Here is a 12887-nt window from a genome sequence, read left to right as displayed (position 1 = left end):
TGAAGAGTTGGCAAATTTTGCTTTGTTTGCCGATGCTGATCCGATTAGTTTTGAGGAAGCATGTCAAGAAGAAAAGTGGAAGCAAGCAATGAATCAAGAAATGTGTTCAATCCAAAGGAACAATACTTGGGAGCTAACAGAGCTTCCAAATGGGCAAAAGACTATCGGTGTGAAGTTGGTTTACAAGACAAAGTTGAATGCAAGTGGTGAAGTTGAAAAGTATAAAGCTCACTTAGTAGTAAAAGGCTACAAGCAAAGGTATGGCATTGATTACAAAGAAGTGTTTGCTCCCATTGCTCGTCTTGAGACAATTCGTATGGTTCTAGCTTTGGCGGCACAAAATAGTTGGAAGGTTTATCAAAGAGATGTGAAATCAGCATTCTTAAATGGGTTTCTTGAAGAGGAGGTGTATGTTGATCAACCTCCCGGTTATGTGAAGAAAGGTGAAGAAAGCAAAGTGTGCCGATTGAAGAAGGCTTTATATGGCTTGAAACAAGCACCAAGGGCATGGTATAGTCGCATTGACGGATATTTCATGAAGAATGGTTTTAAAATGTGTCCTTATGAACACACCATCTACATCAAAGAGAACAATAAAGGTGAGCTTTTGATTGTTTGCTTATATGTTGATGATTTAATTTTTACCGGCAATAGTTCAAGTATGTGTGAAGAATTCAAAAGAAATATGATGCAAGAATTTGAGATGACCGACATGGGTCTTCTCCATTTCTTTCTTGGTATTGAGGTCAACCAAAGAGATGATGGAATTTTTATTTCTCAAAAGAAGTATGCAAAGGATTTGCTAAAGCGATTTAGAATGGAAGGTGCTACACATATTAGCACACCTATGGAAGTTGGTTTGAAACTATGCAAGAATGAGGATGAGAAAGGAGTTGATGATAGAAGTCTTGTCGGTAGTTTCATGTACTTGACGGCTACAAGACCGGATCTTATGTTTGCGGTGAGTATGATTAGTAGATTTATGGAATCACCAAAAAGAAGTCATTGAGAAGCCGGTAAAAGAATCATAAGGTATGTAAGTGGAACGGTTGATCATGGGATACATTATGGAAGAGTTAAAGATTCAAGTTTGATTGGTTATTGTGATAGTGATTGGGGCGGAAGTGTTGATGATAGCAAGAGTACTTCCGGCTATGTTTTTAACATTGGTTCGGGTGCAATTTCATGGGCATCAAAGAAGCAATCGGTTGTTGCTCTTTCTACGGCGGAAGCGGAGTACATTTCATTATCTTCGGCGGGTTGTCAAGCTCTTTGGCTACGATGGATATTAGAATAACTCAAGCATCCTCAAGAACGTGGTACACATTTATTTTGTGATAATAGTTTGGCTATTTCACTCACAAAGAATCCAGTTTTTCATGGCAAAAGCAAGCACATAAGGATCAAGTATCATTTCATTCGAGACTTGGTAAATTGTAGAGTTGTCAACGTTCGTTTTTGCAAGACTCAAGATCAAGTTTCAGATATTTTTACAAAGACTTTGAAGACCGATACATTCATCAAGATGAAGGCAAAACTCGGTATTGTAGTGGTCTAGCTTAAGCTTAAGGGGGGCTGTTGGAAATTAATCTTGACCACTAGATCATAATCATCTATCCACTTGACTTCTTGGCTTGGAAGATTCTTGACCACATTGGAAATCTCCTTTGTGGCATTTAATGGCCTAGGGACTATGTTTTGTGTTTTGGAATTGTGCTAGTCATTTACTTTTCATGTGATAGTGTGTTAGTGGTACTTGGGGAAGGTAAGATTAGTTAAGTCTTATTAAATTCGGATTTGGAATGTAGGTTATGTTTTAGACTATGTATCTTCTTCATTTGTAAGTTCTTTAAGTGAAATTTGAAGGATTTTGAGTAGTACAACAACTTGGGTTACTTTCTTTGTGTGTTTGATATCAAGAGAACAATCTTCTTCTCTTGAAACTCATCTTCTCCCTCCAACCTCGTTGGTTTCATTCCAACAATTTGATTGTTGCATCTTAAAGTTTAATATTGATTGGAAATTTGGGATCATGTGGTCATTACAATATTGGGTAACGAATCATCTAAGGCGATGTCGACCACATGAATGGCTCAGATCAATCATGATTGTCTTCATACATATCACATATGGTGCCACATAATTGATCTGAACCATTCATTTTGCAGAGCGCACATTAGATGGTTTAATACCCAATTTCTTTTAATGATGGGGTTAATCTAGCTATCAATTTAAGACCTGGTAAAAAGAATAATACAAAATAATGCAATGATCAAGATTTCATGGCAAAAAAAGCCCATGAAGGCAGGGCTAAAATGGTTGATTTTGAGGGTATGAGCAATCCAAGTTGAATTCCAACCCGTGAGTAGTTCATATTAATCAATTGGGGATCAAATGCATATTAAATAGCCTGGAAGCTTGGGAATTCGATGCATCTAGAAATCATTGAATCATCACACACATAGATAGGTTATGATACTACTAAAGCCATGTTTGGAAGCCATGAGATTGTTTTCCACGGAATATTAGCTTATTCAGTGATAGGAAAGCAAGGGAAGGTTGGTAAGGGAGAGAGCAAGGAGAGTATGAGAATAGGGTAAAAAGTGGCTGAAAAACAGGGAAAAGAAAAAACTATACTCAAAAGAGTGTTCCTTAACTCTCCCCACTCGGTAAACTAATGTTCCATGAAAAAAAAATTCTTTGGTTGTCAAACATGGCCTCAAGTGTCAATATTTGATCTCATTTAATAGGATCAGACTGGCCTGACCATTTGCCAAAACAATTCTCCCGTTGCTGGAGGAAGATGGTGATATTGAAATGACATAAAATTCGTTACTAAGTTATGTCCCATAATCTGTGAAGGGAACAAGCATACCCACCCCTTACTCTTTATAAGGAAAAGACTTTACTATTACAAATGACCATATTACGCCTAATCAGGGGTTAAATTTTCAAATCAATGCCATTGCTACTATGGCAGCTCGACTGGCTACCGGAGATTTGATACAAATTTTTTATTAGATTTCGGATCGGGCTTCCAAAAGCCAATATTGCCTGCTGAATATGAGCTATTAACCCTCTTGTTTCAAAATGCTTGAGGACCAAAGATCAAAAGAGGGGAAAGATTATCCAATCAATGTAGTTTTATACAGTGGAAAATCCATAGTGGGGCCTGTCGTGTTGATCCAGGGTTCTGACTGAAGCCCATAAGATTTCATAAAATTACAATAAAAAGGAAGGAAAGAAAGGCTTTCAGAAAGATGATCATAGCATGATATATACTGTAAGTTTATGACATGCGACAGGATGCTTCCATAATGATTCCAACCAAACCAAACACTTTTTAAGGACACAAATAATAAGTATGATAATAGCAGAAAATGAATTAACTTGTCATTTTGTGCCTACGTCGGTCCTTGAGTCCCAATCACTTCACCGTTTCACCAACTTAATCAAGCAAACCCATGTTCTTACATGATGGTGTTTTTCCTGATTAACATGTACCAAACTCATCCAGGATTCAACAAGTGAAGCATTGACTTAGAAGAAAGTACCTTCTGGAGGCTGAACCAATTTCCGGTGATGAGCCGACGCCATTTCCTTCTTCAACTGCGTCAAGATGCTCTCCATGGTGTACTCCCTCTGCCAATTTGCCAGCATGCCAAATTTTTTTGGTTCTACCTGCACACTTGCCCAAGCCCACTTCAGTTAAGCCACCTTATTAATTGCCCACTGAGTGTTGTGTGAGTACAAGTGCAAGTGCAAGGTTTTAAAAGTCAGTCGTTTCGGCCCAAATATTTTGATTTCAGCTAGGGCCGAAACGAAATTTACATGAAATCATTTTTCGGCGAAATTTCGATTTCTATTTTTACCCCTTTTTTACAAAATTTCCACCAAAATTTTAAAAATTCCCAAAGAAGTGTTATGATTTCCACTGAAATCACCAAAATTGTAGACATTTGGGTGGAAATAAAAAAAAAAAAAACAGAAATTATTGTCATATTTTTACATGATTTCGGCCGAAATTTCTACCTGTGGCCGAAACCGACACCGAAACCAAAATTTAAAACCTTGAATGCAAGTGTGTGGATGTGTTTGCAGAGAATCATCCCAAGCTCACCATTCCTGTCTCATGGTTAGCACAGGTCATGTTAATTCTTGAGTGGAACCTAACACTAGGAGGTTTCTCAGGATAATCCATGTCGCAGTACAACTTCAGCTGATAGATGCGCCCTTCGTGAACAGACTGCAAACAGAATAAAGAGGTGTGATCAGATCAGATCAGATCTTTAATATAGTTGAACAAGTTTGGCAGATCTTTTTTTTTTTTTTTGAATAGTTTGGTAGATCTTTTAATACAGTGACAAAGGAATTATCATACATTATGAGGACCAATTATAGTGCCTGTCCAAGAACGCATGTAGATATCATCTCCGTCATCCATCCCATAGCTAACAGTTCCATCTCCAATGCCTTTTTCTCCGCGTTCGAGTTCTTCTAGCAATCTGAAGTTCCGAGGAACTGTAAATGGAATGAACATGGTCAAATTAAAAAATCTACCAGAAAAGAATGCTTTTAACAATGACAATGGGTATCTTGTGTACAATAAATAGGGACTGAATTTTTCAATTGTGCATTCATGGTAGCACGGTAGTACCACAATGAATATGCTTGTTTTTATCAGTACTCTGCACCACTTTAAGGACACCATTTACAAATTGAGCGATTGAAGTACCAAATATGATCACAGATTCTTCAATCAATGGCTGTCTCAGCTCAGAATTTAAAAGTTAATTTATTGCATAGACAAAATTGCGAACTTGGAAATTATTATCGTACCAACATTGGATAATCATTCTTACAGAAGTTACTATCGCGTGAGGCACGTAGATTATCTCTTCTCTAGATGTTGACCAAGAAGCCAAACAATGTTAGATTGGCAAACAGCCAAACACCACCTCTCTTGCATGTAGGGTGTAAATGGATATTCGAAAATTCGACCGCATCCGAATCCGTTTAAAGCGAATATTATCCGAATCTATTTCAAGCGGATATTATCCGAATCTGAATCTGTTTATGAGATATCCGGCTCTTAGCGGATGCGAATCTAGTTAATGGTATATCCATTCCGTTTAACATCCGAATCCGAAAAGTACATCCTTTTTATTTATTATTAATAATATCATTAATATTTATTTTTAGTAATGACACACTATCTTTTGTTTCTAAAAGAAAAGCGAATTTTATTTTTAGAAAAAAAAATAAAAACAAAGAGTTTTGGGTGGGAAATGGAATAATCTCTCATTTTAAGGGCATTCTTAGGGTTTGACATGGCCTCTTTATGAAGCAACAAATGTGGGCTGTAGGATTAAAGACACAAATGGATGATGGTGATTGAAAGAAGATGGCATAGCTTCTAGATAATTCTAAAGCAAAAAGACCATCTAGGTCATTGATGGTAAAAAGGCCATTCATTCGAGGAGTAAGAAGGAGAAGAAAGATAAAGTGCTGCAATAAAATGTTCAAATTTACCGGATAAACGGATACGGATAATATACGAATTCGAACAATATCCGCCGGAATCGAATTCGGTAATAGATATTAAATATCCGTCAAATTCGAATCCGAATCCGAATTCGGATAGTGTATACTGTATTTGAATTCGGATATAGCCATATCCGCTTCGAATTCGATCCGTTAACACCCCGACTGACAGCCACAAAAATATGGCTATCGTTACTTGAGGAAGTCTTGACACCTGTCACCCAAAAAGACATTTATTTGGGTTTACATGCTAACTTGGGATCAGATTCATTAGAATATTTTGTGACCTGTCATCTAAGGGTAGAATTTCATGGACCTGAGAATAAACCATGTTTATTCCGAAGGCCTTTTCTTTCATTATGGAGTCCTGATAATCCAATAGGTAGTCTTATCCATGCAACTCTAGACAACCGCTTCGTAGTTAGTTCGTGTGGAATGGATCTATAGTCTCCTCCCTTGCCTAGTGGCAAAATATCCATATCCTTTTGGACACTTCAATTTTAATTTCAATTTGCTAGAATTTGATGAGATTTCTGGAAATGGTGGAGCCTGCCCATAGAGAGCAAGACAAGAAAATGCCTTCAGAGGATCCTCTTTTTCTCGGTCCTTGGATTGCTTGGAAAGACAAATTCTAGAATCTTTAGATGCAACAATAATAGGGAGTACAAAAAAAATAGCATAGGAAGAATCTTTCATGAAATAATAGTTGAGTTTTGATGCATGCCTTGAAAATAAATTTTTTTAAGGACCTTAGTATATATTTTATTGCTTCTTCATCTTACATTCCACATTTTTTTTTGAAATGGCACAAGAACTTTATTAAGCTAGAAAAACAGAAGCTTACATTGGGCACAGATATTGCCCCCATGAACAAAGAAATTTTGATGGAAACCCCCTTTGGTGAGGGCATCCACCACCTCGTTGACACTGTGGAATATATAAGAAAAGGAAAAATCGTGACAGGGAAAAAAATTCTCCACTCATCAATAGCAGCAATACTCCAAGGACTCGGAAACACATTTTTGGCCCATGCAATTATATTATATGAATTTCCCCCGATAAAGAGAGTACCACCAATTTCGCCCACAAACAACTTGAGACCCATTAAGGACTACTTCATCCTCCTGGTTGGAATCCGCTACATCCAATTGGCCTTTACATCCAATTGGGCTCGAACTGGTAAGCACAACTTCCCCAAATGATTCCTAATGACTCCAACTCTCATCAGACCTAGGATCTCCAAAAAGGCACCATCACAATTCAGCTTAAGAATATTGGGAGGCAGGGAAATCCACTTTGCCTTCTGCTTCTCCTTACCTTTTCTATCAACAATGATGACCTCCAGCTTTCTATAGATGTCTTGATAAAACAGTCACAAAACTCGTTTCTCCCCTTCCCGATGAAAAGACTTTTAACCTCCGCAACAATGCAATCAACCTTTATTTCATCTAGATATTCCTTCAGTTGCTCTTGATCCACAATTTGAAAGCCTTTTATCTTCAACACATCACATATCAATTGTGCTTATTTTGATCAGCCATTGTCCAACAAAAGATATGAATCTTGGGTGGAACAAAAGATTTCCACACTTTCATCAAACTGCAAGTTAGAGGGGGCACAATACCAAGCGATAAAGAACTGGATGGAAAACACACCTCTGGGATCTGGGCCCAAACCCGACTAAGAAGACTGATGAAGGATCAACCTCCCCATACTTAAAATTATGATGAAATACCAAACCCCACACTACCCTATCCCACACTTTGTTGAACACCGAGAGATCTCTAATCTCTCTAAATATATATTTTTTTGAAAAATGATAATTTATTATACTATGGTTGGGACAAGGTGCCCCCCCCCCCCGCCGAGATTACAAGATGTGCAACAAACGATAAGATGAGATGTAAGAAACACAAAACACACAAAGTAAGAGCAGAAAATATACGTGGTTCGGCAGTGTGCTTACATTCACGAAAGAAGAGTTTCACTATTTCACTTAGGGTTACAAAACTCACCTCTCTTTCCTCATGGTCAAGAAACGCACAAAAAAAATCTCATAATTCTAATATGTGGCTTATATATTTATGCCACTACATCAAAAAATAACTAAACACATTTATAGCGCAAACAGAAAATTGAATTTTCCTTCAAGGATGCTACCGGCAAAAAGCCAGGTAGGGGCGCACTGCCCCTCGACCGGCGTGTGTGTCGCCGACATTAGTATGCCAGGATGATGAATCACTGCTAGAATACAAGACATTTTCAAAACACACTTTGTCATAACAGTCCACAACCAAAATAAAAAGGGCTACTTCCGGATTGATGGAAGTAGTAAAGGGCAATGCTCGACCCCTATGGAGATTCTTAGGCCTTCTTAGTGAAATGGAAGATCTATCATGAAGGGAGTAAACCTCCCACATCCATAGAAAAGAAAACTTCAAGGCCAACAAATTAGCGAACATCAAGGTCATATGTGATGAAGTAACAGTTTGCGGTAATATGCCTGAATTGTAAATATTAATTTTTGCCATTTTGGCTTGAGGTGCCTTCTAGACATTTCTTGTTGCAGGCTTCTTGTGTGCCTATTGCCTTGCAACCTATGTTACATGGGTTCTTCTAAATGAGTGAAGTACCCGTGTTGGACACGTCTCGGATTCCAATACTTCAAGATTCTCTAAGACACTTCTAGACATCTTTTATCTGTTTTTTCTGAATACTAGCACAACACTTCTAGACAACTACCGCATGATTCCAATACCCCAACTAGTTTGGGACAAAGGCTTAGTTGAGTTGAGTTGAGTTGAGTTGAGTTGAGTTGGTATGTTTCCTAAAGGGAAATAAAACATTATGTGTGCTAAACATATTAAAAGTTTTAATACATTACTTCCTATAAACATATTATTATGTAAAAATTAAAATTAAAATTTGAGAATTGATTAAAATATTTTGACGGATCAACGAATCATTCTTCTTGAGGTTTGCCAAATCCAACACTCGGTACATGTGTCAAATTGCAACACTCGTACCCGTACTACTGCAACATAGTTTGCAAGATGTTTTTTTTGCTCTCTAATTCCTTTTCTGCTGGCTGATTTTTCTCTGTCATTGTTGGCTTGTTTCTCTCTTCCTTTTTGTTAGGAATTTAACTCACTAGATCAAACAGATAATGTTTAAATGAAACAGCAGTGAAAGAATTACTAATACCCACTTTCAAATTTTTGAATCTCTTCACAACTTAAATATTAACATCTTCAAAATAAAATTAACCCTGCTATGAAATCGATCTCCATATCCATAAGGTTCGTTCTAAATGAAGACTTTCAAATTAACATATCCCCCTCCTAATCAAGATACTCACTAATCCCTATACCCTTTTATCCAGCTACTTGAAAGGATCCCCAAAAGTCATTGTGAAGGATGTATCCTACAACACAGACCCTACCAAAAATTAGATATCACCTACACTATCCTCTATAACTTATAAACTAATCAAATAATCAAATGAGTATCTAACCCCTGACCCCTTGTTTCTTGACACACGTAAGGAATTCCAACTCCATAATTTCTACAAACAATGTTTCTCCGAAAAAAACATGAAAAATTCCTCCAAAAACTTCTGATCAATCTTTCCAAAGGTTTTTGGATATTCTGGACACATTGGAATAGAAATCAAATCGAAATTCAATTGTTCGAGCAAGATCCAAATACCCTCGGAGAGAAAGATCCCCAAAATGTGGTTGGTTCATTTCCTTTAATCGTCTTCCTAATGCCAGCTCTCCTCCTTTAACACCGTCTTAGTGTCTATCTACATACAATGCCCGACTTACCTATTTCACAATGAGACTTAATATACTCATAAACCACAAATGCTCCATCCAAGATTTGCCTCAATGCCGCCTCCTAACAAAATCACTATTATTTGTGGACACGGACACGAGTGTCGCATGTCGACACAGACAAGGAGTGTCTGACACGGCAAACACAGAAAATATAGAAACGGGGACACGGCTAGAATAGAAAGTTCATATGATACAACAAATACTAGTCAAAGAAGAGCTAAAAAAAGAATTTATAATAAAAGAATAGTTAATAATAAAAGAGGTAAACACAATATGCAATAATAAAATAGAATGTCACCCTCGACACGACATAAAGTCTAACACTTATAGCAGTACATTTAGAAGTGTCCAATGGAGTGTCGACAGGGGTGGACACGCGTGTCGTGTCGGACACGGCAGGACAACTAAATCATCTTTTTTATTAGATTGGAGCCTTGGAGGTTGGGCCTAACAAAAAAACCTTGCGGTCAGAAAATGATAGAATGAAGCACCTTCTATAAATAAGAGTGTTGTAGCCAAAATTTTGGTAGGACCATTGTTTAAAAAGTCCTCCAGTCAATCATCAACTTGCTCAAGTCAACTACGTTTTATCTTGACCAAGTTCTCATCAAAATATGAGTTTTGCCCCATCAATTCAATCAAAAACTCTTTCAACTCACTCAAGCTAATGAAAAATTGATTGTGCCAATCATCGACTCCTTCAAGTTGGCTCTTTTTTACCTTAGATGAGTACTCATCTAAATCCAAGTTGTTTTTTTTTTTTTTTTCTGAATGATAGCGAATTTCATTACTAAAAAAGACCGGGATGGTCGATGTACAGAAAATCGAAACATATGCGAACAAATCTAGAAGAACTACAAGCAAGATAGATAAAGGGAGAAGAGAATCAAACAGCGCCAAAGCTTCTGTAGAGTCTCCTTCTCTAGCTAGACTATATGTCACTTTGTTAGCAGAATGACAAACATGCTGAAACTCCACCAAAGAAGATTTCACCCAATCCTGCATCTCATCTAAGTCCAAATTTTTAAACATTAGGAAGCACTACTTACCAAACAAAGGTCGAAAGTGCAAAGGACATCAATTCTATCCTTGTCATTCAGAAAAAAAAAATCATTTCTATCCTTCTTATGTATCAACGCAATGGAAGTACCAATTACTACATATAGAGACAACATATCTTTCGAGGTCCAATCACCGCACCATTTGTCTAGCCAAAAATGAATTATGTCCCCTGCATAGACTCTGAATTTGATACCTGCTTCAAATATATGTGATACCTGCATTTCTTTGAATTTGATACTTGCTTCACATCTACATACGGCCCAGCTGCAAACTTACTATTCATATTAATCATGGACTTACTATTTTTAGTAATTACGAACCTTGAACAAAAAGACCCTTCAATCCCGATATAAAAGACCATAAGGAGAAAGCCCTAAGGGAAGTTTTGATGTTTTGAAGAAAGCTCAAAGAGCTCCCAACCACAAGGTATCTCTTCTCTCTTCCTTTCCCATCCTTCCTCTTTCCCCTTCTCATCTCACATCTTTTGTTCTTTCATCTCTCATCTCACATCATATCCTTGCCTCTTGGGACAGATTTATAGTTGAGAACTGGTTTTTTTTATTTCATATTGATTCGCTACTTCCTGTTGGGAATTATAGTATGGAACATGGTATTGATAATTTAATTTTTATAGATGATTAAAATTTTCAGCGTAGAATTTCTTTAAAAATCATTTGCTTATTTTGATTATTCTTGTTATGTTTAAGCTGCTTTGAGAATGTATGCTACTGATTTTATTGAATTCGAACCCATTTTATTGCTCCAAAATTCTAAGAAAGTCAACCTGTGAATCCTAGGTTTGCACTCATTTGGTATTAGACCCTAGGGTTTGCATTAACCTTAAACTTGTAAACATGTCAAAGGGAATCATGTATCTCATCAAAACTTCTTATATGCTCCAAAGACTCAAGGCACAAGAAATAAGACCCAACTGATTACATTGAATGAATCACCTCAAATATACTCTGAGATCCTCAATTTCCTTTTCTACACACTTAGATTTTACAGTAATCTGAGCAAGATAAATTGTGAATTTCTCATCCTCATAACATTACACATCATCAGATCAAATCGCAACAAATTTCAATAATTATCTCTCAATAATTCCCTAAAATGCCCTAGAAAAATCATAATCAGAAGCAAATCACAGTAAACCCCAATCCCACTTGGTGCCATCAAGTTGCAACAAATTTCAATCATTAACTCTCAATAATTCCCTAAAATGCCCAAGAAAAAAACATAATCAGAACCAAATGAAAGTAAACCCTAATTCCACCTCGCGTATAAGGGATTAAAACCCTGTAAAAAGGCAACCCATTTCATCAAAGACCACACATAACAGTAGATACAAGAAATAGGACAAAGAAAATTGTTAGGGTTTAATAGAATAATTCTGGAAAACAAAACTGTTAGGGTTTAATAGCATAATTCTGGAAAACAAAATGAAGATGAGAGAAAGAGAGAGATCCAAAATGACTAACCAACAATGCTGGATCCTCCGGAACCTAACGTCATGGACGATTTTTTTTTTTTCCGCGTTCTAGAATCGTCGCGGGGGGGGCGAAAATAAGGGAAAAGCTGCCCCCTTAATTAAGAAGAGATTGGGATCTGAGATTTGGATCCTCGTTATATGGAAACGGATGATCAGGATCGATGGAGAAAGATGAGTAGCCTTGATCTTCTCCCCCTTATAACTAAGTACTGCATGATGGAACACACTATAGGATGATCCAAACCGTCCATGTGATGGGCCATGAGGTAAATAGGTTGTGCCTGAAAAATCAGTCCTATAGGATGATCTCAATCTTCTGATTTATAGAGGAACTGCATATTATGGAAACCTCTATAGATCATCCTATGGAAATGTTTTTTTGGGGGCACAACCTATTTATGTTGTGTTCCATCGCATGGACGGTTTGGATCATCCTATGGCATGGTCCCTACAGTACGTTTTGAAAAATACAGAAGTATAAGGGCTTACACCATATAAAATCTCATGGGTAGGCTAGGCATCGTTTTCAACTTCTCCAAGGGGCGGGCCTCGCGGAGTGGGTGTCAGTGCTGCTGGAAAACAAAACAAGGAAGGTTACAATATTTACACCGTGGGGCCGAGCGTCTCTCTCTCTGTCTCTCTCTCTCTCTCTCTGGTAACTTATAGTCACTAGTATTCCAGGCCCATCTACACATGGTTGAACAATAGTAGGCCCTAACCTAACACGTGGCAATAGAACTTCAAACTAGCATAATTTTTATCCATCACTCCGGCTATGCGCCGGCCGAGATCATGATTGTTTAGCAGTCTTCTTTTTTAATCCGAAAAAGCTTGCTGAAGAGTTATCTTTCTGTTTTCATAATTTTGTTCTAAAATCAATAGGGTGCAACTCGGGTCACGTTGGGTCGGGTTGAGGCAAACCCTAACCCAACCCAACCCACCCCAACCCG

At 37.5% G+C, this 12887-nt stretch overlaps 1 protein-coding gene across 1 annotated transcript; it reads right to left on the bottom strand.

Moving 5' to 3' along the window:
* Positions 1 to 3250: 3250 nt before the first annotated feature.
* On the bottom strand, positions 3251 to 12094 carry LOC143875962 (ubiquitin-conjugating enzyme E2 variant 1D-like). Its single transcript, XM_077377544.1, has 4 exons — positions 11927 to 12094; positions 4382 to 4521; positions 4121 to 4246; positions 3251 to 3681 (listed from the first exon to the last, which is right to left on the bottom strand). Exons 1-4 carry the CDS (start codon positions 11958 to 11960, stop codon positions 3541 to 3543), a joined length of 441 nt encoding a protein of 146 aa, XP_077233659.1. The 5' UTR covers positions 11961 to 12094; the 3' UTR covers positions 3251 to 3540.
* Between the last annotated feature and the right edge of the window lie 793 nt (positions 12095 to 12887).

The sequence above is a fragment of the Tasmannia lanceolata genome, unplaced genomic scaffold (assembly GCF_043159265.1).
Source record: "Tasmannia lanceolata isolate RefF3 unplaced genomic scaffold, GAP_Taslan_0.1 ptg000002l, whole genome shotgun sequence".
Classification (NCBI taxonomy): Eukaryota; Viridiplantae; Streptophyta; class Magnoliopsida; order Canellales; family Winteraceae; genus Tasmannia; species Tasmannia lanceolata.
This window is presented reverse-complemented; position numbering and strand designations above follow the sequence as displayed.